The 25,586-nt window shown below is 43.0% G+C and overlaps 2 protein-coding genes across 5 annotated transcripts; one reads left to right on the top strand and one right to left on the bottom strand.

The window, feature by feature from the left end:
* Positions 1-359: 359 nt before the first annotated feature.
* Positions 360-6,642, bottom strand: asb3 (ankyrin repeat and SOCS box containing 3). Of its 2 annotated transcripts, none has more exons than XM_061707941.1 (10): positions 6,613-6,642; positions 5,868-6,072; positions 4,595-4,765; positions 4,378-4,490; positions 4,176-4,308; positions 3,318-3,495; positions 2,951-3,169; positions 2,556-2,858; positions 991-1,124; positions 360-918 (listed from the first exon to the last, which is right to left on the bottom strand). In XM_061707941.1, exons 2-10 carry the CDS (start codon positions 6,067-6,069, stop codon positions 701-703), a joined length of 1,671 nt encoding a protein of 556 aa, XP_061563925.1. In that variant the 5' UTR covers positions 6,070-6,072; positions 6,613-6,642; the 3' UTR covers positions 360-700. The 2 variants fall into 2 exon arrangements, with proteins under 2 accessions (XP_061563925.1, XP_061563924.1); XM_061707940.1 differs by lacking the exon at positions 6,613-6,642 and adding an exon at positions 6,552-6,573.
* Positions 6,643-6,682: 40 nt separating this feature from the next.
* On the top strand, positions 6,683-23,973 carry c19h10orf88 (chromosome 19 C10orf88 homolog). Of its 3 annotated transcripts, none has more exons than XM_061708494.1 (9): positions 6,683-6,848; positions 8,574-8,729; positions 11,876-12,082; positions 12,918-12,987; positions 13,104-13,295; positions 14,319-14,447; positions 17,359-17,449; positions 18,916-19,111; positions 23,090-23,973. In XM_061708494.1, exons 2-9 carry the CDS (start codon positions 8,581-8,583, stop codon positions 23,286-23,288), a joined length of 1,233 nt encoding a protein of 410 aa, XP_061564478.1. In that variant the 5' UTR covers positions 6,683-6,848; positions 8,574-8,580; the 3' UTR covers positions 23,289-23,973. The 3 variants fall into 3 exon arrangements, with proteins under 3 accessions (XP_061564478.1, XP_061564480.1, XP_061564479.1); XM_061708496.1 differs by having other exon boundaries at positions 17,362-17,449; XM_061708495.1 differs by having other exon boundaries at positions 11,879-12,082.
* Positions 23,974-25,586: the final 1,613 nt, after the last annotated feature.

The raw sequence follows: 25,586 nt of genomic DNA on the forward strand, positions 1-25,586 counted from the left end.
TGACAACTGCCCAACCAATCAGAATCCGGCCACGTTACCATTATTTTTCATATCGTGGTGGAAAGTCAATGATGATAATAATATTATATACAAAATTGTTTATAAAATTTGTTTTCCATATTTTTTCCTCCCTGTTGATTTTTTTATAATTCTTGTGTTTTTTGCTGCTCCAGAAGACGTTTTTATTACCATATTTCTATTTTCTATTGTATTAAGTTACTGATTTTATTTAATACCTATTTTTAAATGCTAGTCATGAGAACCAGTTTTCATTCTTTCACGAGAGGCGAGAAAAAGGAACAATAAAAAAGGTATTTTTTTAGTTATTCGTATTTATTTATTACTTTTATTTTTGTGGTATTTTAAAAAGACAAAAACTGAAAACATTCAGTAGAAAACAGACTTTATGCAAAAATCCCAAAATAATTTGAAATACATACAGATGCATGTTTAATTAAATAGAAAAAAAATACATGACAATGTTTTCCTTTTGTCTTCATTTCTTTTGACATTTTCAATGCCGTTGACACAAGTTCACAGTTTAGTTCAGAGTGTCATTCCCTCGTTTCCTCTTCAGTTAGTACTTAGTTTTGCTTTAGTCGCCTCCGCAGCTCTGTGAGTTGGTCTCATCTTCGATGACATCTTGGTCCGTGCAAACACAGCCGGTGTGAAATAAAGACTTCCACACTTACAAAAGCGCTCAGATAACGTGTCTGTGCTGGTGCGTACTGTACTGTTCTATTATCCGGTATGCATCTGGAACGTGTGAGGGCTCCTTGATGTCCCCGAATGTGAGGAAGCGGTGAAGCAGTGGAGGGACAGGCAGCTCCTGGACCACGTCGGTCCTCATCAGCAGATCCGGTCCCAGCACTTCTCGGACCTGCAGCCGGCAGATGTGGGAGAGGCGGGGCATCGACTCTGCAGGGAGGAGCTGACAGATCAGTACTGCACCCAGGACGAACCCAAACGCTTCACTTAAAAACACCCTACCGAAGTGGGAGGGAGGATCCCAGGTCTTTGCCGCCCGTCTTTGATCCAGGACAAGTTTCAGAGGAGGAGACAGAGTCGACCAGTTTACAAACTCCAGCAGGTAGTTCAGCGTCTCGCCGTCCGTATGTTCCAGCCTGCAGCAGAGGACATGGACAAGCTGTGATGGGAAAAAAGTGCTTCCCACAATTGATGAAAACCAAACTGCTGGGAGCAGCAGGATGTAGCCTTGGCCGACTACAGGTGCTGATTACTACTCTGACCAAACAAAGATTAGCGGTGGGAACACCAATTACTGCGTTTACATGCAGTCAATAACCCTTTTAAAACCGGAATATTAGCAATTACCCGGTTTTGCAAAGCCATGTAAACACCAATAATCCCTTTGAATAACCGGAATTTGCTCATATTCTGGTTTTTAACAACCCTAATATGACCCCTGGGTTACTCCTTTTATAACCCGAATATTTGGTCATGTATGGCCTTTCGGGATTTCCCCATCAAAAGGAACAGGAATTTGTTTTCTGCGCATGTTCTTTTCACAAGGAATCTTGGTCTTTTGAGTCCAGGAAGTTCTTATAAACACGGAGAAACGCAAGACCAGGAGGAGACTAATCACTTCATAAATGTACGGTAATGAAAGATAGGAACATTTTTTCATTTGTAGACGGTAGAAAGTACCGGGATAGCGAGATTTACAAAAAGGTGAGCGAAAAGTTGCGCAGAGCAGGATTTGTACAAACGCCAGACCAGATCAAGCACTGCAGTTTTTACCACGGTAACCTGTCACAGCAGCGGTAGCAGCGGTAGCAGCGGTAGCAGCGGTAGCAGCGGTAGCAGCGGTAGCAGCGGTAGCAGCGGTAGCAGCGGTAGCAGCGGTAGCAGCGGTAGCAGCGGTAGCAGCGGTAGCAGCGGTAGCAGCGGTAGCAGCGCTCCGCTCCGCTCTTTCCCGTTTATTCTGGCCGAAACAAGATGACTATAATAGCATTAAATAAGAATATTATAATATTAATATTATATAATAATATTATACTTCTGACATATACGCATCACAACCAAACGCCGCTGCATTGCATTGTGGTAAGTTTCTGCTCGGCTAGTGTCCATCAATCCCCACTAAAAAATTTCTCTGGAATGAGTATGGATAGTACATACTATTGAGTATGTTCTAATGTTTCGGACGCACTAAAAAATCTTGCACACTCATTTTGCATACTCATTAGGGTGGAAGTATGCGTTTTCGGACGCAGCCGTAGTCAATGTTTTATCTACTAGAATGAATCATCCTCTACGCTTCAATATCAGTATGCTCCTCTGTTTCATTGTTATTCTGCACCGAGACGCCTGATGTATGTTCTGACCCTTTTCCATGCAACTGTTTAATTAAATCTACTAAAATCTGGATCATTTGTCAAGTCTTATTCTTGATAACTAAGACACTCTGTTTCAGTCCAGTTATTCACCTGGTTGGAAATAATGTGTTTCAGGGGTTTAGCAGGTTTTTCCACAACACAAGCTACAAGGATTGAACAAAAAAATGTGTAAAAAGAGGCGAACTGGCAACTTACATGTGGGGCTGGAGCAGCAGAGATGGGTCCAGTCCCATCCTCAAAAGCACCGGTAACCAACAGGAAGCAAACGTCACCTCACTCAGAGCCACACAGAGCATCTCCCTCAGCTCCTGCAGTTTGAGCAGCCTCTTGCCAACATGATGTGTTGTTGAACATTCCCTGGTGATGACCTCTGGCCGAGAGATCCATCTCTGCTCAAGTATGAGCTCCAGCAGCTCCGTCCTGATGGTGGTGAAGGCATTACACCACTCCTCCTCACACAGAGTTGCTCCTGCAGCGAGCAGCAACTTCACCAAATCGCTGAAAGAGATTGGAATTGGATCAGAGGCACTTTCATTTCCTACGCCTCAAGAGGTCCGTGTGCGTCAGCGGGACTCTTGTTTTGGACAGACCTGCATGGTTGGTTGCATGTAGAGTCCAAGGCCAAGGAGAGCGGTGAGCGGAGGCCCAGGGAGCGAGTGCACTCCTGAGCATCTGGGCTGTAACCCTCCTCCAGGAGCGTCTCCACACTCTGGCTCTGATGACACTGGATGGCCACGTACAGCGGACTCACCATGGCATCGCTGTGACCGCACCGTCGGTCGGTGACGTCTATCAGCCTCCTGAGGATACTGCACACAGATTTGTTTTTAAAAAGATAAAATATGTGAGTGAATGCTTCCAGCATCTCCTGCCTGCGTGTCTCTAAACATTTATCCATCAGCACGTCGGATCACTTGGTTGTGAACGTTAAACAAACTCTGAGACACCAACTGGTACCTGATGTGGCCGAACTCAGCCGCGGCGTGAATTGGAAGCTGAGGCCACTCGTGGCTGCAGGACATGTTGGGGTCGGCGCCGTGCTCCAGCAGCAGATCCACACAGGCCCGGTGGCCCTCCTGAGAGGCGATCAGCAGCGGGGTCGCCAGATCCACCGCCTGCGCGTTCACACTGGCCCCTGGAGCGGAAACCAGAGTCACATGAAAGGGTTAAAGTTGCTCTTGTTCTGCGGCATTTCTGATTAAATAAGTTAGAAGTCATTTGCGGTTTAAAAAAGGTACTAACTTAATCCTGTTTTTGTAATGTGTGTAAAAAGATAAAAGGTCCTGTGATGGTAGATCTCTGGCATCAGAAGAACATGATCTTTTCATTGTGCTCTTATTTAGTTTAACTAAATGATTTGTGAGGATTATGAAAAACAGCCGTTTGGAGAACTGACAGTCAAGCTGGAATCTTATAAATGTGATATTTTATTTAGATGTTTCATGACATTGGTGAAATATTATTCTACATTTTAAGGAACTCCACTGCAGTTTTCTAAGATATATAACTGACAGATGGACACTGAAGGGGACGTTTCTCATTTAGAGGCGAGCAGGTGTTTAGAAATAGAAATAGAAAGCCTTTATTATCATTATACTGGTACAGTGAGATTAGGCAGCAGCTCCGTAAAAGTGCACACATGCAAAGACTATGTAAACAAAGACTGTGTAAACAACAAAATGAGAAACAGGAAACATAAATATATATACACTATAAAAATGAGTGAATGAGAGAATAATTTTGCACATAATGGATAGAGAATATTGCACATAATGGATAGAGAATATTGCACATAATGGATAGAGAATATTGCACCGGCATTGATCAGCATCTCCAGGCATTCCTCCCGTCCGTACTGCGCAGCAACAAACAGCGGGGATATGTTGTGGTCGTCTTGTGCCTCCAGGTTGCAGACATTGATGAGAACACTCACGATTCCCCGGTGACCCTGAGGAGAGGCGGGACACTGAGTGGCAGCTCTGACGCAGCCGCTGGCTTCGTCGGCATCATCATTTACCTTGTAGACGGCTTGATGGAGGCAGGTCCAGCAGGACGCCGTGTGGGTCCCGTTGACCTCTGCGCCTTTACTGACCAGAAGCTTAACAACTGCCTTGTGTCCGTTGTCCACAGCTGGCGGAGACAGATTTAATGTTATTATCAAAAGAGGAGACTCATCTGGGCGTTGGCGGGAGTGATGTCGTATGTAAGCGCCGGGATGGAAGTGTTATAAGTACCTGCATATAAAGGACAGGACAAGTCGTCAGTCAGCTGGTTGATGTCGGCGTGGGCCTTCAGGAGGAGTCGGACCACCGGCAGGTGTCCATTCTGCGCTGCCAGGTAACATGCAGACTTCCCCTCATGAGTGAGACAGTTCACGTATGCACGAGCACTTGTGCCGCTATCGCCTGCAGACGCATGAATGGGCAGGAAAAAAAGAACAAAAGTCTGACTGATACGGAGGAGTCAGTCACAAAAGTGATGATGCAACTAATCACAGAAGACACGAGACTGTGGCAATCGCAAAGTTTGTTCTGTGGAAACATTTCAAAATTGTCCTGGTGTGTTGACCTTGAACAGCCTGTTCAATGCGCAGTGTAACACGGCCGCATCATCTGTCTCGTTACCAATTTATAAACTCTGACACTCTGTTACTGGAATGAAGGGACAGGAGGATGGTGGCTAAGCTGTCCTCCATCATGGACAATGTCTCCCACCCACTTCATGAGACTGTCAGAGCCCTGGAGAGCTCCATCAGTGACCGGCTTCGTCACCCGCGATGCACCACTGAGAGGCATCGCAGGTCCTTTACAACCAGGCTGATCACTGTAGCTAACGGACAATAATAACATGCAATAATAACGTGCAATAATCATAATGTGCAATAATCATATGTGCAATATCCATGCAATACCTGTCTACCTCACACTCATTTTACCTGCTGGTTTGCACTGTTTTTCTTCCTTTGCACTATTTTTTTTATCTTATATTTTTTATCTTTGTATCTCCACTGCATTGTGTATATTGTGTATTGTGTATATACTGTCCATATTTTTTAATTATATATATCTTTTACTTTTTAAATTTTTAGCCCCTTCCACGCATGCGTGTGTGTGTGTGTGTATATGTTAAGTGTACTGCTGCTAACACAGGAGTTTACCCCCATTGAGGGAATAATAAAGGATTATCTTATCTTATCTTATCTTATTCAGTTTACAGTGTGGAACAAATCCCAGATAAAATATCGCAAACATTCAAGAGACTCAGACGAGGGGAAACAGCAGCATCCTCACCCATGACTCCTCCTGCAGTTGTATATTATTAAAACATTAGAGAAATCTGAAGGAAAAGTGATGTCAGCAGTCTCCTATTTGGTTAAATTTACACATTTAAAGCTCAGTGTTTCTGCTTTTGGCGATCACACTAGTTTCTGTTTGAGTTTTCAAGCAGTTAGGACCAGAGAAGAAGACGAGAGGCATTTGAAAGGTTGTAGGCGACAGCATTTCTCACCTCTGACAGCAGACAAGATTTCCTGCACGCAGCCTTTGTTGCCAGCCGCCGCCGCCTGGTGCAGAGCATTCCAGCCGCGGTTGTCCCTGCAGTCCAGACTGCAGCCTCTCTGTATCAGCTCCCTGACCCGCCTCCGATGGCCTGATCGGGCTGCAGCAGCAACCGTGGACACCGAGTCTGCGTAGCACTCAGTGAAGTCCATTTCCTGATCCAAGAACAGTCACACATTAGTCTCCCACAAATCTTTTTTTTTTTTAACCTATTTTGTACAACTTCAGCATGATGCAAGTAAAAATAATTTATATTTTGCATTTTGAATAAAACCTATCTCTGTCAAATTTAAATGGTTCAAATCTTTAACCATTCAGAATCAGAATCAGGTTTATTGGCCAAGTCAGGTCAAACAAGACAGGGAATTTGACTCCGGTTAGATTAGACAAATGACAGCTCTTATTAACATATATACATTTTTTTTTTGTCTTGATAGATTTGGTCTCGGTGTAGGTGGTCTTGACTACGAGTCTAGCTTTTGATTTATTTACTAAACGTGAGTTTTATGAGGGTTGAAGGTTTGTTTACATTTAAATTTCTACAAAACATCAGAAAACGACTCGAATCATCACAGTAAAGTTCGTCAATGACATTTAAAAGGAAACCAATACATATATTACCAATAACACATACGGGTTTAATTGTGTAAATGCAGGATATGTATTCTTTTTAAGTGAAATAAAACATTTCTCACCAAAACACGTCCAGCGGTCGAGTGGTGATGACGTCAGCACGGCCAGTGACTGCGCATGCGCAGTGTCGGATTTATGGAGTCAGAATTTCTGCTTTTTTTTTTCTTGTCGTTTTGTTGTTTTAAATCGTTTTTGTTTCAGATATCAGATCGCCAGCAGTTTTGGCCCTCGCGGAGACATGGGGAGAAGGAAACCCTGACAGAGCTCGAGCATCGGTGACATTTGAAGTGGTCTCACGGTAAAAGTGTTTCAGACTTATGTTGTTTAACTTCCTGCAGCAGCTGGATTTTATTATTCTATGTTTTACGTTAGAAACCATCAAAACGTCCCAAATCACCCAGCTGTAATGCTGCTTTTTAATCGATTTTCGTAATAATCTTGGTGCCCTCGTCAGTGAGAAGATGATGGGCTATTTGCTGCAGGACTGTTATCTCTTCTTATGCTGTTTGTTGGCAAATTAAATCAGTAAATTGACCCTAAACAACTCACCGCGGTTGAATTGGTTTGATATTGGATATTGGATATTCGACATTCGAATTCAACACCCATAAAACTTGTGATACATACGACTGATTTTGTTCAATCCACTTGTGATGTGTTCATGGTCATCTAGACTATATATCACAAAACAGTAATTATTATAAAATCATATTATGGGCTGATTTAATGAGGTTTAATGAATTCAACACCCATAAAACTTGTGATACATAACACCGATTGTTTTCAAACCACTGATGTGTTCATGGTCATCCTAAACCTCATTAAATCAGCCCATAATATGATTTTATAATAATTACTCTCTTGTGATATATAGTCTAGATGACCATGAACACATCACAAGCAATATGACCAAAATCAGTGGTATGTATCACAAGTTTTATGGGTGTTGAATTCATTAAACCACATTAAATCAGCCCATAAATCAGCCCATATATATGATTTTTTAATAATTACTGTTTTGTGATATATAGTCTAGATGACCATGAACACATCACAAGTGGTTTGACCAAAATCAGTGGTATGTATCACAAGTTTTATGGGTGTTGAATTTGAATGTCGAATATCCAATATCAAACCAATTCAACCGCGGTAAACAGCTCTGCAGAACAGATGAAACAACGATGGAAAATGCATTTCTATAACACTTTTAAAAACAGCCTTGATGCAGATGAAGACAGAGGAGAAACACATAAAAACAAAGATGTCAAACCAGTGGTTTCAACGTTTTATAACTTTTTTTAGTGGTTCAGGCTGTTCTTACAAAGCCAGCAGGTCCAGGTGAGCTTCTGGGTTAAAGGTAAATTACGTGAGTTAAACCTGGGCCGGCGATGAAGAAGTGATCAGGATTATGGACCCTGAATCTATAATCTATAAGGGCCAAATGAGCTAAGAGTAAAATTGAGGTACTTGGGCCTCATCTAACAACCAGATAGATCCCAAACACAGGTAGAACCTGCAAACACACCTGCCTGAAGGTCCTAAACACTGGCTGAGTCTTTGAAAAAGTGAGGTTCAAGGTTTTTATTCATGCACAGAACTGCAGGGTGAAAACAAACGTTAGAAACCATCAAAACGTCCAAAATCACACAGCTGTAATGCTGCTTCTTTAATCGATTTTTGTAATAATCTTGGTGCCCTCGTCAGTGAGGAGATGATGGGCTATTTGCTGCAGGACTGTTATCTCTTCTTATGCTGTTTGTTGGCAAATTAAATCAGTAAATTGACCCTAAACAGCTCTGCAGAACAGATGAAACAACGATGGAAAATGCATTTCTATAACACTTTTAAAAACAGCCTTAATGCAGATGAAGACAGAAGAGAAACACATAAAAAGAAAGATGTCAAAGCTGAACCAGAAACCAGTGGTTTCAAAGTTTTATAACGAGGAGGGCGAGGGGTCAGAAAGCTTGAGCTTCACTGTCGTCAACGTCTCCGCTGACTGTCGATTGTTCTCCAAGCGTAGCCTCACCATGGTGGACATCTCCGTGAAAAGCGAAGCTGCTTGGGTGTGTCAGACTCCGGGACGTCGTCTGGCTGACGTTCTACTTCCTGTCAACCTCGGTAATGAAGACGGCGATGAGGAAGAGCTTGGTGCTTCGGTCAGGAAGGACACGGGCGGGTGAGTGTGTAGGATAAAACAAACCTTGTGATCGTAGTGGGGCTTCGTTTCAGGGGATACTACTTCAGGTGATCGGCATTGAACTTTTTCACTCGCCCCATGTTTAGTGAACACCAAGGAAGCCTAAAAATAAGACCAAGGACCCCCGAGACCCAGCAGATGTTTGCTGTCCGGCTTCATCTGAGTCTTTTGGAGGAATCTGGTCCATTCTTTTACAACATTTTAAGGGTTTTTGGACATTCGCATCTACACGCCCTCCCTGAAGCCAGTCTTCATCCGTCAGACACATTTGTCTCTAGAAGACTCTGGTCTACAGAGGAGTTCACGGCCCACTCAGGGACTGACAGGTGTCCAGGTCCAGACCAGCATCCCTCCACCACCGTGCTTGACAGTGGCTCTGAGGTGTTTCTGTTGGTTTTTACTCCAAAAATGAGTAATGAGGGCATGAAGACCAAACATGTCAGCTTTGGTCTCATCTGTCCAGACGACATGGTTCCAGATGTCTGCTGGTTTGGGAAATCCAGTAGTTCTGAAATGGGTTTAATTATAACCCTTTGTAGCAGTTGCTTCTCCAAACCCATTGCTGATGTCTTTCCCTCCCGGCATTGTGTTAACACGCACCTGAATACCCTTAGACCAGGAAACTGCTGGAACATCTGCTTTTGTGGAGGCCTGGACCTGCTGATGACCAGCAGCATGTGTGTATGTGTGTATTTATATATTTATTTATGTACATACATACATACATACATACATACATACATACATACATACATACATACATACATACATACATACATACATACATACATACATACATACATACATACATACATACATACATATACAGGACTGTCTCAGAAAATTTGAATATTGTGATTTTCTGTAATGCAATTACAAAAACAAAAATGTCATACATTCTGGATTCTTTACAAATCAACTGAAATATTCCAAGCCTTTTATTATTTTAATATTGCTGATCATGGCTTACAGCTTAAGAAAAAACAAATATCCTATCTCAAAAAATTTGAATATTCCAGGAATCTTAATCTTAAACTGTAAGCCATAATCAGCAATATTAAAATAATAAAAGGCTTGTAATATTTCAGTTGATTTGTAATGAATCCAGAATGTATGACATTTTTGTTTTTTTAATTGCATTACAGAAAATAAAGAACTTTATCACAATATTCAATTTTTCTGAGACAGTCCTGTGTGTGTGTGTGTGTGTGTGTGTGTGTGTGTGTGTGTGTGTGTGTGTGTGTGTGTGTGTGTGTATATGTATGTATGTATGTATGTATGTATGTATGTATGTATGTATGTATGTATGTATGTATGTATGTATGTATGTATGTATGTATGTATGTATGTATGTATGTATGTATGTATGTATGTATGTATGTATGTATGTATGTATGTATGTATGTATGTATGTATGTATGTATGTATGTATGTATGTATGTATGTATGTATGTATGTATGTATGTATGTATGTATGTATGTATGTATGTATGTATGTATGTATGTATGTATGTATGTATGTATGTATGTATGTATGTATGTATGTATGTATGTATGTATGTATGTATGTATGTATGTATGTATGTATGTATGTATGTATGTATGTATGTATGTATGTATGTATGTATGTATGTATGTATGTATGTATGTATGTATGTATGTATGTATGTATGTATGTATGTATGTATGTATGTATGTATGTATGTATGTATGTATGTATGTATGTATGTATGTATGTATGTATGTATGGATGGATGGATGGATGGATGGATGGATGGATGGATGGATGGATGGATGGATGGATGGATGGATGGATGGATGGATGGATGGATGGATGGATGGATGGATGGATGGATGGATGGATGGATGGATGGATGGATGGATGGATGGATGGATGGATGGATGGATGGATGGATGGATGGATGGATGGATGGATGGATGGATGGATGGATGGATGGATGGATGGATGGATGGATGGATGGATGGATGGATGGATGGATGGATGGATGGATGGATGGATGGATGGATGGATGGATGGATGGATGGATGGATGGATGGATGGATGGATGGATGGATGGATGGATGGATGGATGGATGGATGGATGGATGGATGGATGTATGGATGTATGGATGTATGTATGTATGTATGTATGTATGTATGTATGTATGTATGTATGTATGTATGTATGTATGTATGTATGTATGTATGTATGTATGTATGTATGTATGTATGTATGTATGTATGTATGTATGTATGTATGTATGTATGTATGTATGTATGTATGTATGTATGTATGTATGTATGTATGTATGTATGTATGTATGTATGTATGTATGTATGTATGTATGTATGTATGTATGTATGTATGTATGTATGTATGTATGTATGTATGTATGTATGTATGTATGTATGTATGTATGTATGTATGTATGTATGTATGTATGTATGTATGTATGTATGTATGTATGTATGTATGTATGTATGTATGTATGTATGTATGTATGTATGTATGTATGTATGTATGTATGTATGTATGTATGTATGTATGTATGTATGTATGTATGTATGTATGTATGTATGTATGTATGTATGTATGTATGTATGTATGTATGTATGTATGTATGTATGTATGTATGTATGTATGTATGTATGTATGTATGTATGTATGTATGTATGTATGTATGTATGTATGTATGTATGTATGTATGTATGTATGTATGTATGTATGTATGTATGTATGTATGTATGTATGTATGTATGTATGTATGTATGTATGTATGTATGTATGTATGTATGTATGTATGTATGTATGTATGTATGTATGTATGTATGTATGTATGTATGTATGTATGTATGTATGTATGTATGTATGTATGTATGTATGTATGTATGTATGTATGTATGTATGGATGGATGGATGGATGGATGGATGGATGGATGGATGGATGGATGGATGGATGGATGGATGGATGGATGGATGGATGGATGGATGGATGGATGGATGGATGGATGGATGTTTTTACACAAAATACGCAGGATTAGATAGCACGGGCCCCGGCCATGGTACACAACTGTAGAAAGTGAAAGACGAAACGTGAAACGTGAACACGCAGGTTTTCCTCAGCAGGGCTGGTCCGGTTCTGCTGGAGCGGCTGGAGGACGGGGAGCCCTGCGTCCTGACGCTCCGCTGCAGCCCCACCGCCTCCTCCTCCTCCTCCATCCGCCGCCTGCTGCTGGTCACCGAGGCTCGGACCATGGAGGTGTACGACCGGGCGGGGGAGTACTGCGGGACGGTGCGGGGCACCAAGGACCAGAGCATCCAGCCGGACGGGTAAAAAAAAACTTCCATCTCAACCAGCCCTCACGTTTGTTAGAAATCTGTGAATACCGCTCACAGACGATGTCTCAGCCAGCTAATTCTTTAATACTTTATTTAACAAGAACAATGACAAACTCAGATGTGAACATAAGTACATCCGATTTAGAGAACAATTACACCTCTTATTAAACTGAGATTGTATAAAGGGAAATGAAGAAAATAAATAAATGAATATAAAAATAAATAAATAAAAAAGAATGAAGAAAAGATAAATCAACAAATGAATGAAAAGCAAGTACTTAAATAATAAATAAAGAGGGGAAATCATATTGACAAGTACAAGGGGTTCAGGATAAATTGACAGATGGAATCAGAGTAAACAATTCTACTGCAAGGGGAGTATTTATGTGTTTTAGACACTGTTGAAATAAGGAGATTTCATTTTTAAGAGCAGTCCATGAAGGGGGGGATTTAGCGAAGCGACACTTGTGAATATAGTATTTTGTAAGAATGATCAAATTATTCACTAAAAATTCATTTTTTTATTCTTAAGAATTACACCAACTTGAATTTTTTTGAAAAGACCAGACATCTATGTTAATGGAGCTGGACATTATTAAATCATGGAGAGACTTCCATATATCTTGAATGATCTCACATCCAAAAAACAGCTTCTCTATCGTTTCTACATTCATTTTGCAAATATAACAATTATCTACAACTAATTTAAATCTTTTGTTCATTAATAAATTTGCCTCAGCCAGCTGTTCTTCTGCGTAAAAGCGATTGTAATCCCCAAAACCCAAACAAGTGTTGATGCAGCTTCTGGTTTCTGTGTGCCTCCCAGAGCAGACAGAGGTCCGTTCTACAGGAAACAGCTGACGCTCCAGCACCCGTCCTCGGCCTGCGACGTGAAGGTGAGACGTCCTCCTGGCAGGAAGTCGGTCTTGTACCTCTGCCGAGTTTCTCCGCCTGACCCAGTAACGTCTGTGTTTGATGAGTCTGCTCCTCGTCCCTCTGGCCGCTCCGCCAGCTGCTCTCCCTGGCAGGTCGAGGCAGCGTCCAGGTGTGCAGCGTCGTCGTGGGTCTCCAGTCCCTGCAGCCCGGCCCGGACCGAGGCCCCGGCATAGATCTGCAGCAGGTGCAGAGTCTGGTCCAGGAGATGGGGACCAGTCTGTCTCCCGCCGCCCAGAACCTCATGGACATGGTCCAGCACCAGCAGAAGGTGCCACGTCTTTTACCTTCACTAAAGTTTGATTTTCAGAGTAACATCAGCTCTGGAGTTTACATCTGCCACAGATGCATTTTTAAGCTTTTTAAATTGTTTCATTCACAACAGAATCAGCATGTATACAGTATTTTCCGGACTATGAGTGGCTCCAGAGTACAAGTCGCACCAGCCATAAAATGCAAAATAAAGAAGGAAAAAACATATATAATTCGTATTGGAGTATAAGTTGCATTTTTGGGGGAAATGACATGTCATCTTTAAAGGCAATTTAAAATAAAAATAGAATAAAGGCAACAACTATGGGCTCAAATTAAAGCTTTTGAAAAAAAGTTTGTAGCTTTTGTAAAAAAAAGTTTGTAGCTTTGTAAAAAAAGTTTGTAGCTTTGTAAAAAAACTTTGTAGCTTTGTAAAAAGTTGGTAGCTTTGTATCTAGAAGTACAAATATTTTTTGCAAGTACAAATATTTTTTTCACACGCACAAAATATTTTTACAAGTACAAATATTTTTTGCAAGTACAAATATTTTTTGCACACGCACAAAATATTTCTACAAGTACAAAGTTTATTTACAGATACAAAATACTTATGGCATTAATTTGAGCCCATAAACAACAAGCTGAATAATTGTTACGTTACATGACACAACTGAGAACGTGCATATAACAGACCTCTTCAAGCTCCAAATAATTAAATTCCAAGGAAATCTTCATCCTCTGTGTCACTTTTAAACAACTCCGCTAACTCCGGAGGTAGAAGATGCCTCTTCTACGTCGCTTACGTCAGACTCATCTTCAGTTGCAGTTCACCCTCTTGCAGTTTAGTGTGAAAATAACATGTGAAATGATAAACCGGTAATAATGTGTTAATAATTTCACACATAAGTCGCTCCAGAGTATAAGTCGCACCCCCGACCAAACTATGAAAAAAAACGCGACTTATAGTCCGGAAAATACAGTACTTAAAAATTAAGTAAGGGAAAGGATCTGACATCTGGTGTGTGGGTTTGTGTTCCTGCAGAATCAGACCGGCTCTCTGGGAAGCTTCCTGCCTCTGCTGATGGGCGGCGGCGCTCTGTCGGCGCTGGCCGGAGGTCTTCACGCGCCCCCGGCGGGCCTGAGGAGTCAGCGTCAGCCCGCGGACTTCACGGTACCGGCTGTAGGACCTGTTCACTAGAGCTGGCAGGACCGGCGTCTCTGAGCAATCAAACTGGATTTTAAACACAAGAATAACCAGAACCTGTTGAATTAAAGCAGTGACCTGTCAGTTTGTAGAAAAGTCTGATTGATTGATTGATTGATTGATTGATTGATTGATTGATTGATTGATTGATTGATTGATTGATTGATTGATTGATTGATTGATTGATTGATTGATTGATTGATTGATTAACAGCCAATGACAGAGACAACGCTTTTCCTGACCTCTGAGCTGTGATTTAAGACCCAACAGAACACATTCAGATTTTAACCCTTGTGCTGTCTTCGGGTCAAAATGACCTAATTCTCCTTCCTTCTTCCCTTCCTCTTTCCTTCCTTCCTTCTTTTCTCCCTTCCTTCCTTCCTTCCATCCTTCTTTCCTTCCTTCCTTCCTTCCTTCCTTCCTTCCTTCCTTCCTTCCTTCCTTCTTTTCTCCCTTCCTTCCTTCTTTTCTCCCTTCCTTCCTTCCTTCCTTCCTTCCCTTCCTCTTTTCTCCCTTCCTTCCTTCCTTCCTTCCTTCCTTCCTTCCATCCTTCATTTCTCCTTTCCTTCTTTTCTCGCTTCCTTCCTTCCTTCCTTCTTTCCTTCTTTTCTCCCTTCCTTCCTTCCTTCCTTCCTTCCTTCCTTCCTTCCCTTCCTCTTTTCTCCCTTCCTTCCTTCCTTCCATCCTTCTTTTCTCCCTTCCTTCTTTCCTTGCTTCCTTCTTTCCTCCCTTCCTTCCTTCATTCCATCCTTCTTTTCTCCCTTCCTTCCTTCCTTCCTTCCTTCCCTTCCTCTTTTCTCCCTTCCTTCCTTCCTTCCATCCTTCTTTTCTCCCTTCCTTCTTTCCTTGCTTCCTTCTTTCCTCCCTTCCTTCCTTCCTTCCATCCTTCTTTTCTCCCTTCCTTCCTTCCTTCCTTCCATCCTTCTTTTCTCCCTTCCTTCTTTCCTTGCTTCCTTCTTTCCTCCCTTCCTTCCTTCCTTCTTTCCTCCCTTCCTTCTTTTCTTTCCTTCCTTCCTTCCTTCTTTCCTTCCATCCTTCATTCTTTCTTTCCTTCTTTTAATTTTTCCTTCCTTCCTTCTTTCCTCCCTTCCTTCTTTTCTTCCTTCCTTCTTCCTTCCTTCCTTCTTTCCTCCCTTCTTCTCTTCCTCTTTCCTTGACCCTAAAACAGCACAAGGGTTAATGTTTGTTGAGTTTCCAGTTTTACTAGAGGACGACTGTGACTGGTTGTGGGTCGGTGTGGACGGTTCTGAGGAGGAAGTTTGGTTTCCACTGAGCAGCAGGGCTCAGTCTGGGCCGGCACCGCTCAGTCTGGGCCGGCACCGCTCAGCTTGGGCTGGGTATCGCTGAGTTTGGGTCGGTACGGCTAAGTTTGAAGAGGAGAAGATCTTTGTCAACCATCAGCTGGCTGCAGTGTTTCTAGCTTCACTTTACAGTTTGCAGGGTTCTGGTAGGACATGGTTCTGGTAGGACAGGGTTCTGGTAGGACGGGGTTCTGGTAGGACATGGTTCTGGTAGGACAGTGTTCTGGTAGGACAGGGTTCTGGTAGGACAGGGTTCTGGTAGGACGGGGTTCTGGTAGGACATGGTTCTGGTAGGACAGTGTTCTGGTAGGACAGGGTTCTGGTAGGACGGGGTTCTGGTAGGACGGGGTTCTGGTAGGACGGGGTTCTGGTAGGACAGGGTTCTGGTAGGACGGGGTTCTGGTAGGACAGGGTTCTTGTACGTCAGGGTTCTGGTAGGACACGGTTCTGGTAGGACAGGGTTCTGGTAGGACAGGGTTCTGGTAGGACAGAGTTCTGGTAGGACAGGGTTCTGGTAGGACGGGGTTCTGATAGGACAGGGTTCTGGTAGGACACGGTTCTGGTAGGACAGGGTTCTGGTAGGACGGGGTTCTGGTAGGGCGGGGTTCTGGTAGGACACGGTTCTGGTAGGACAGGGTTCTCGTAGGACAGGGTTCTGGTAGGACACGGTTCTGGGAGGACAGGGTTCTGGTAGGACGGGGTTCTGGTAGGACAGGGTTCTGGTACGTCAGGGTTCTGGTAGGACGGGGTTCTGGTAGGACAGGGTTCTGGTAGGACAGGGTTCTGGTAGGACAGGGTTCTTGTACGTCAGGGTTCTGGTAGGACAGGGTTCTGGTAGGACGGGGTTCTGGTAGGACAGAGTTCTGGTAGGACAGGGTTCCGGTAGGACAGGGTTCCGGTAGGACAGGGTTCCGGTAGGACAGGGTTCTGGTAGGACAGGGTTCTGGTAGGACAGGGTTCTGGTAGGACAGGGTTCTGGTAGGACAGGGTTCTGGTAGGACAGGGTTCTGGTAGGACAGAGTTCTGGTAGGACGGGGTTCTGGTAGGACGGGGTTCTGGTAGGACGGGGTTCTGGTAGGACGGGGTTCTGGTAGGACAGGGTTCTGGTAGGACAGGGTTCCGGTAGGACAGGGTTCCGGTAGGACAGGGTTCTTGTACGTCAGGGTATCAGAGCAGGTGGTTGTTGTTTCTCATTTTTAGTTTGAATCCATATAAAAACAGAAACAGTCACATGGCCCTTCTCTTTAAAAACAACGGTTCGTCATCTGACCCGGCTAAATCCAGTATTTACGATTTCCTCAGTAAACAGTTCAAGGTTTCAGTGAATAACGTGGGAGTGGCTCTTGGACAGGCCTCTGATACCGGCGGGTCAGATCAGTCCCGTCTCCAGACACCAGAGCAAAGTAGCACCCGGCAACTGCTTATATTTGTTTTCACGTTTGTTGAAAGCTTCAGGAAAATGAAGAGGACCTGTTTTTACGATTATTCTGACATTTTTACAAATAGAGTTTTCTGAAACAGCAAATGTTGTTTTTTTTATCTTTATTGACAAACGTAACCGTCTTTGTCTCTGTCAGCAGCCTGCAGACCAAACTCCACCGTTTCAGAACGGAGGAACGTCGGAGGACTCCAGCGCCGCAGATCTGTCTCCGTCCAGCGCCGACACCAGTCAGTACCATCGATTTTTTTTTTTTAAAAGAAAAAAAAACTGTATGAAATGGCTCACTTGTGCAGTCGTCTTCCCTCTACTGTTGCATCCTGTTACCTTGACAACAGAACACAGGTGCCTTGTGTTGCAATGTCATTTCTGACCACATGGTGGAAGCATTTCCCCATGAAGGTCAGACCCAGACAGTATCTGTTGCACATTTTAACGTGAAAGTCAGAGAGGATATTTCAGAGGCGGCCCCTAGTGGTCAGTAGAGGAACGGCAGGTCTGGATCCAGACCCTAGTGGTGGATAGAGGAACTGCATATCTGGATCCAGACGTCAAGACGCTGGATCCACATAAGCGTTGGCGCTTATGTGGGAGGTCAAAGTTCAAAATGACCTAATTCTCCTTCCTTCTTTCCTTCCTCTTTTCTCCCTTCCTTCCTTCCTTCCTTCCTTCCTTCCTTCCTTCCTTCCTTCCTTCCTTCCTTCCTTCCTTCCTTCCTTCCTTCCTTCCTTCCTTCCTTCCTTCCTTCCTTCCGTCCTTCCATCCTTCTTTTCTCCCTTCCTTCTTTCCTTCCTTCCTTCCTTCCTTCCTTCCTTCCTTCTTTCCTCCCATCCTTCTTTTCTCCCTTCCTTCCTTCCTTCTTTCCTCGCTTCCTTCTTTCCTTCCTTCCTTCCTTCCTTCCTTCTTTCCTCCCATCCTTCTTTTCTCCCTTCCTTCCTTCATTCCATCCTTCTGTTCTCCTTTCCTTCCTTCTTTATTTCCTTCTTTTCAATCTTCCTTCTTTCCTCCCTTCCTTCCTTCTTTCCTCCCTTCCTTCTTTTCTTTCCTTCCTTCTTTCCTCCCTTCCTTCTTTTCTTTCCGTCCTTCCTTCCTTCCTTCCTTCCTTCCTTCCTTCCTTCCTTCCTTCCTTCCTTCCTTCCTTCCGTCCTTCCTTCTTTCTTTCCTTCTTTTAATTTTTCCTTCCTTCCTTCTTTCCTCCCTTCCTTCCTTTCTTCCTTCCTTCCTTCTTTCCTCCCTTCTTCTCTTCCTCCTTCCTTGACCCGAAGACAGCACAAGGGTTAATGTTTGTTGAGTTGCCAGTTTTACTAAAGGACGACTGTGACTGGTTGTGGCAGCGTTTCACCATGAAGGTCAGACCCAGACAGTATCTGTCGCACATTTTAACGTGAAAGTCAGAGAGGATATTTCAGAGGCGGCCCCTAGTGGTCAGTAGAGGAACTGCAGGTCTGGATCCAGACCCTAGTGGTGGATAGAGGAACTGCATATCTGGATCCAGACGTCAAGACGCTGGATCCACATAAGCGTTGGCGCTTATGTGGGAGGTCAAAGTTCCCCTCGAGTGGGGCAGCGTGGTAACGCAAGACCCGCTGGACCGTCACCACTCGTGGTCAGACGCTGCATTGTTATTTAGCGTCTTTAAAAAGGCGATCGATCGAGTGTAAAGGACCCGCCACAATGACATGTCTCCTGTTTCCAGCGAGCAGTGAGGGTGGAGTCCCGGTGAGCCACGCCCACCTGGCGGAGATGGCGTCGCGCTTCCTGAAGGGGCGGGACCACGGACACCTGGGCCCCGAGCTCCTGCCCATGCTGCAGAGCGTCTGCGGTCAGGTGACGCAGCTGCGGCTGGATAACGCGGCAGAGGCGGAGAAGGAGAGGATGGAGAACGGCACATGGTGAGCCGAGTTTACAGTTTTATTGAGTCGGTACGAACTTCAGATGCTAAAAGCAAAAGGGAGGTGAAAGTGACTGTTTGATCTTCTTGTTCTGTGACTGATCTGGCTGATGACGGTGAAACCGTGATGAGTGTTACAGGTCTTTTAAAATGTTATTTGAGACTAAAAACACAAACCATGGTGTTTTGGAGCTTCTGAGAGTAAATGAGTTCATGACGTCCAGTCCTAGTTTAGTCATGTAGCCGGAGGCCACACCTTCACCGTTACCTGTAACTACTGTTGTTTTTGTCAGCCTGTTTCAATTTTAGTTTAAGTCTAGTCTTTGGGTCAAGCTATCATTTTAGTTTTTATTAGTTTTAGTCACGTTCATTCTCCTTGTAGTCGTGTCAAGTTTCAGTCGACTAAAAGTCTGAGCATTTTAGTCTTATTTTAGTCAGAATTGTCCAGGATCATTTTAGTCTAGTTTTAGTCAAAGATTGTATTTAGCCAAACCCATTTTACAATTCAAACAAGGTTATCTTATTATTATATTATTGTTACCTTATAGAATCAATAATACATTCATTCCAGATACAGAAGACTCTAATTTGAGTTTACAACATATTTATTTTTTCCTGTGATTTTGTGGCCGCAACTGGGATTGAGGACTAACGTCACCCAGCAGCAGAACTAAACCAGAGGAAACTACTGAAAACATGCAGATTAAGGATCTTTGCTAAAACATTTCGTCTCGTTTTGGTCAACGACACATTTTAGCAGAGTTTTTATTTTGTAATCCACATTTTAGTCTGGTTTTTATTCCACTACGTTATTGCATTATATATTTAATTATCGTTATCGTCAGATGACCAGCATTTTCGTTGCGTCTCGTCTCGTTTTCCTCAGGTGATAAAGGTTCGTTGACGACGATATTTAGTCATAATTTTCGTTGATGAAAGCAACTTTACTTGTAACACGGTTCCCTGACACGTGGAGCTCTTCCAGCAGGTGGGAATCCCACAGGAGACCAAACCCACATTGGTCCTGGTCACCCACAAGGCATGACCGGTGAAGTCTGCACGGAGTTTCACACCGAGTTTAGGCCACACCCCCCGTAATTAGACCGGATTAGGTCTAATTAAGTCTACACCTCTCACTAGGGTGTGAGGCGGCAAAGATGAGAAACCGCTCCTCCAAATATCAGAATTAGAATTAGAATTAGAATGTCTTTATTGTCATTTGTACAGGTACAACGAAATTGGATGCTATGTTCTTAAGGTGCATGGTTTAAAAAATAGATATATTTAAACAACAACAACTATAAAAATAAATAATCTCTAAAAGGACACAAACAGGAAGACAACATACAGGTATTGCACGATTCCATGGCAGGTATTGCTCGGTTCGGTCAGTATTGCACATGGAAAAAGTCAGTTTGAGTATTTAGCAGTATTGAGTGTAGTTATGGCTCTGGCATAGAAACTGTTCTTGAGTGTGTTTGTGCGTGATTTCAGTGTCGTGGAACGTTTGCCTGATGGCAACAGTTCAAAGAGTTAGTGTCCGGGGTGAGATGGGTCCTTGATGATTTTCCTGCAGCCCATTATTTTTTGGGCCATTGTGACGACCCTCTGACGACCCTCGCGGTTGTTATTGGTCAGGAAAAGGGTGGAAGTCCCTCTGCCCATCCCTCGCCGGGTTGGTGAGGGATGGGCAAGAGTCCCGAACCAGCTCCAAACCTCAGAAACCTCAGAAAACATTCCTGGCATTTGCACCGCAGCCTCGTCTCATTGTTGTCGTGCGGGATCGGGGGGGCGGCGGCGCCTGGGAGAGACAGAGACGCGTTTCTTCAGGGGAACAATAGTTCTGGTTGTCTGACGTCAGTCTAGAGACGCCCAGATGTTCCTGGGATTCGCTGACCCGCTGAAATCCTCCGGTTCTCACATCTGCAGTGTTTAGGTCACAACTATTATACACAAATGACAACATGTCATGATTTATTGAACGAGGCCTGAGACGAGACAGAAAACCGGCGCCTCTTTCCTGCCTCCATCACGTCTGGGAAGGTAAGTCGCGTCCAGGCCGAAGGTCGAAGCCCTTCGATGATTCAGTCATCGGGTTGTTCTGGTGTTCAGACATCCTCCGAAGCAGATGTTTTGGTAGCTTGCTGGCCGGAGCGGTCGGGTATGTGATGTGGAGACACAATGCATAGCGCATATGACATCAGCAATGATCCTAGAGAAGCAAAAAGCTCAATTTTCTCAGCTCCTGAAGATGTCGTCACTTGGAGGTGGAAAGTTTTGAGCTTATCAGCACAGATGTTTTCTTGTCACCTTGTGTTCCTTAAAACAGCCCCCCCCCCCTCGTTAAAGTGCTGCTAAAACTGCACCAAAACAAACTGAATCATTCATTTTGTTGTAAACTTTGATGCAAACACTCAGACGTCACATAATTAGCCTTTGAGCGGGCGCCGTCGTGATGCAGCAGCTGATAAATGAGGTTCTTTGTCAGAGCTGAGACGACGCTGAGGGGAGCGCTGCGGCTCAACGGTACATCTTCTACACCTAAACAGTTTAATGTCTTTAACTAGATCCTGAAATATGGGAGAAAAGTAACATCAATTGAATTATCAGCACTTGGATCTAAAGTTTTTTTTGAAGAAAAATTATCACTTTTCTTTGGACAGACTGTCCGTCTGTCACTTTAACTCATCTGTCGTCATTTCTTTAACTTGCTTTTTAGAAACGAGCTTCTTCCTTTTAGCTCGCGTCTTGGCAGCGGACCAGCTTGACCTTATTTTACAGAAAGGTTTTTATTTAATTTCTTAGCCGACCTGGGAACGAGCTGGAGGCTGCTCAGGCGCTCTTTATGCTTTTGTGTAGATTCGTTCATCTGTCTGCTCAAAACATTGTTGTTTTTTGTTTTGTTTTTTTGTCTCTTTTGTTCTTAACAATATTAATTGGGCAATACATTTTACTAAGAAACAGCCCAAATGTTTTATTTTTTTTCTCTAAAATCCAAACATCGTTTATGTCGCTACCCCGCATCCCTCTGTGTCATCTGCATTCGGATGGTTGCCAAGCAACCCATCCACCAGGGGGCAGTGACGAGTCAACCTCTGATGGCGGCTGCGGTGGAAACAAAAACAGATAAACGCAGAGTTTTATTGTTTAATTTAACCGACAATTGGAATTTAGGATATTTTTTAGGATGTTTGTTTTTTTTATGGATTCAGCTACTCAGTGCTGCTCCAGTGTCGTCATCTTCACAAAAGGTCTTAGGCTGTTGCCTCGGTGACCTGACGATGGATGGATGGATGGATGGATGGATGGATGGATGGATGGATGGATGGATGGATGTGGCTGCCTCAGCATCATACTCCAGCTAATAAGACTATTTTATTTGTATAAGATGTGGAGGAAGCTGCTCGGCTCCACATGTCAGTGTCCTTATTCTGCTCATTTTAATCTGTTGTACTTTTTTAAATTGTTGTTTGTTTGGACATCTCTTTTACTCTGCATTCAAACTCTTCCTGTTTTAAGTCCACGTATGGAAACACAAAAACTCCTTTCCCTTTTAATGAATAGTTTTTGAATATTTCCAGGTAACAAGTTGTTTTGTCTTTAATTCCACAAGACCTGGTAATTTGAGCAGTTTAGACCGGAGGAATAATACGTTTGTATGATCCCTATATCCTGCCCTATAAATGATCCTTATGGTTCTCTCTTGCAGAGTGATGAGTGGATGTAATTATATAATAATTGTTGCCCCAAACCTCTGAGCTAAGTTAGATATGGTGAAACTATTGAACGGTATAAAATGTGGTGTTTTTTAATAGTTTTGTGCTTAATTTAATGAAGAAATCTGATTTTGTTGACTTTTTCGATCATCTTTTGATAGTTCCCAAAGATTTTTACTCTACTTTTGCTTAAATTTAAATGTATTTATTTAAATTTGAACATGAATATATTGAGTAGCTGGTGTTTGGTCCTCACTCTGCAGGGAGCTGGATTCAGCCATGGAGCGGCGTCTGGAGGAGATGGAGAGGAGGCTGAAGGAGCACGTGGATCGTCGCCTGGATGCTCTGGAGCAGAAGCTGGAGAAGGTCCTGCTCAGCGTCCTGCCGATGGCCACGCTCAGCCACCAGGCCGGGGTCAAGTCCCCCGGGGGGGCGTCGGAGCAGGTCACCCCGACACACTGAGCTCAGAGCAGCTGAAGGACTAACCGAGATGTGACCTTGAGGCTCAAACTGGACTTAACCGCTAACAGAGACGCCATAAAGCATCACTAAAACGTCAGACTCACTCCTAACTATTAGCAGCAGGTTGCCCTCTAACGGTTTCTGCTCAACTCTTATCCCCGGTTAAAAAATGCACACGAATGCAGCACTGTGAGGTCTGAACAGATGGCCCTGAACGCACCACGGAGCTTTGACGCAATCATTCTTGTTAGAAGCCGATAGAAAGGAAAAACATAAGTTTGGCTACAAGAAAAAGTGTGAAAAAGTAAGTAAAACTAAACAAAAAGAAACTTATCTTATCTGGGGTTTTAACACCAGCTGATGCAAGTGGTCCAGCGGTCCCTCGAGCTCTGGACGCCAACTGGACTTCAGCGTAACGTAACACGTCTTCACGTCTCAACGAGTCAAAAAAAAGCTTGAACACACTTTAAAGAGTGAAGTTGTGATGAAGTTGACCTCTAAGACGCTGATCCGGAGTGAACGGTCCGATCTGCTCGGTTCGGATGAAACCGGTTCAGAAGAAACACACTCCAGTTACACCAGTGAGAAACTGTGTTTTATTATTAATGTTTTTAATGTTGTTCGTGTCTTGACCTGTGATGTTGAACTGCACTGATGTAACAAATAAAGCTGTATTTATAGACAACGATGTCTGCTGACTCGGTTCTGTCTTCGAATACAAGCACTGTTCTGCTGTGAAGTGAACGCTGGATCTGCCATAAATCAAATGATTATTAAACCCCAAAGAGAGTTAATTAACTGCTAGTTCAGTGAGCTTTAGTCTGCGTGTTCATCCTCGCAACATTACAATCTATGGAGTGTTAGCTTTAAACTGCAGGCTAGTGGAAATAATGGATGGATTGTTGGAAAATGTTCAAATATTCTGATTTGTCAGGTAAAAAAAACACTGAATAATGAAGACTTCCATATGTCTGTCATAAACCTTTGCCCAAAAGTTGCAGAGAACTGACCCCAAGAAAAAGCACTCTTCAAAATCTGGTGCTGATACAATTTTATTGTTCAAAGGATTTTTATCAAGAATAAACTGAAACAAAAGAGAACATTTTAGTCATCCTCACATCTATTCATGACAAGTTTTCACCAATCATTCATGTACATCCTTGCAGACTAAACCACAAGCCTGGACATCCATCCTAAACTGGGCTATTAGTAAGTATTCCAACACCGTGCCGGATCTCTGGCGTATGGAGTTTTTTTTTTTCTCGGCGTGCAGAGTTTGACTGATTTAAAAAAAAAAAAAAAAAAAATGGAAAGATGAGTAACTTTAACGTTTACATTTAAATCTGTGTTGATAGGCTATGGCAGGGTTCGGCAACCCAAAATGTTGAAAGGGCCATATTGGACCAAAAACACAAAAAACAAATATGTATGGAGCTGCAAAAAATGAAGTCTTGTATAAGCCTTAGAATGAAGGAAACACATGCTGCCTGTATCTATATTAGTTATAACTGGGGGGAGATTTTTTTTTTCATTATGCATTTCGAGAAAAAAGTCGAAATGTCGAGATTAATGTTGAAGTACAATCTCGAGAAAAAAGTCGAAATGTCGAGAAAAAAGTCGAAATGTCGAGATTAAAAAGGAAAGGAAAAAGGAAGAAAAAAAGAAGGGAAAGAAAGAGGAAAAAAAGAAGAAAAAATAGAAAAAAAAGAAGAAGGAAAAAAAGGGTCAAACATTTTAAAAATGCTCCAGGAGCCACTACGGCAGCGCTAAAGAGCCGCATGCAGCTAGAGCCGGGCGTTGCCCGGGCTATGGGATATTGTCAGTTTGAATCAACTGAGTTTGTGTACCAATGGAATGAGAGGAAAGCAGCTCTGGCGCTCAACCAAACTAACACTAGCCAATCAGAAGTAGAGCTGGGGCCGGTCTTTGACGGCAGCAGGGCGCAGAGCGGGGCGTTTCAGCCCGCCGTAACACTTGCGTATCACCGACTTCAAGATGGAGAAAAAATTAATGAAGCCTGTACAGGATGATTTGGCTGAAAAAAAAAACCAGAAAATTAAATGGCGCTGGGCATGAATGAAGAAATGGGCTGAGACGGCAGGTGTTTTGGTAGCTAGTGCCAGAAGGGAGCCAGGTGCTTGCTTTTGCACGCTCTGCTCTAAAAAGCTATTGTATGCCAGTACTGGGGAAAAGGTTACACCTCGCCACGAAGGAGATGCCGCTCATAGAGCTGCTGTCTCTTCAGCACAGCCACAGCTGGCGTACCGGCGCACACGGCCCACCGGGTTTGTGATGCTA

The sequence above is a fragment of the Cololabis saira genome, chromosome 19 (assembly GCF_033807715.1).
Source record: "Cololabis saira isolate AMF1-May2022 chromosome 19, fColSai1.1, whole genome shotgun sequence".
Taxonomy (NCBI): domain Eukaryota; kingdom Metazoa; phylum Chordata; class Actinopteri; order Beloniformes; family Belonidae; genus Cololabis; species Cololabis saira.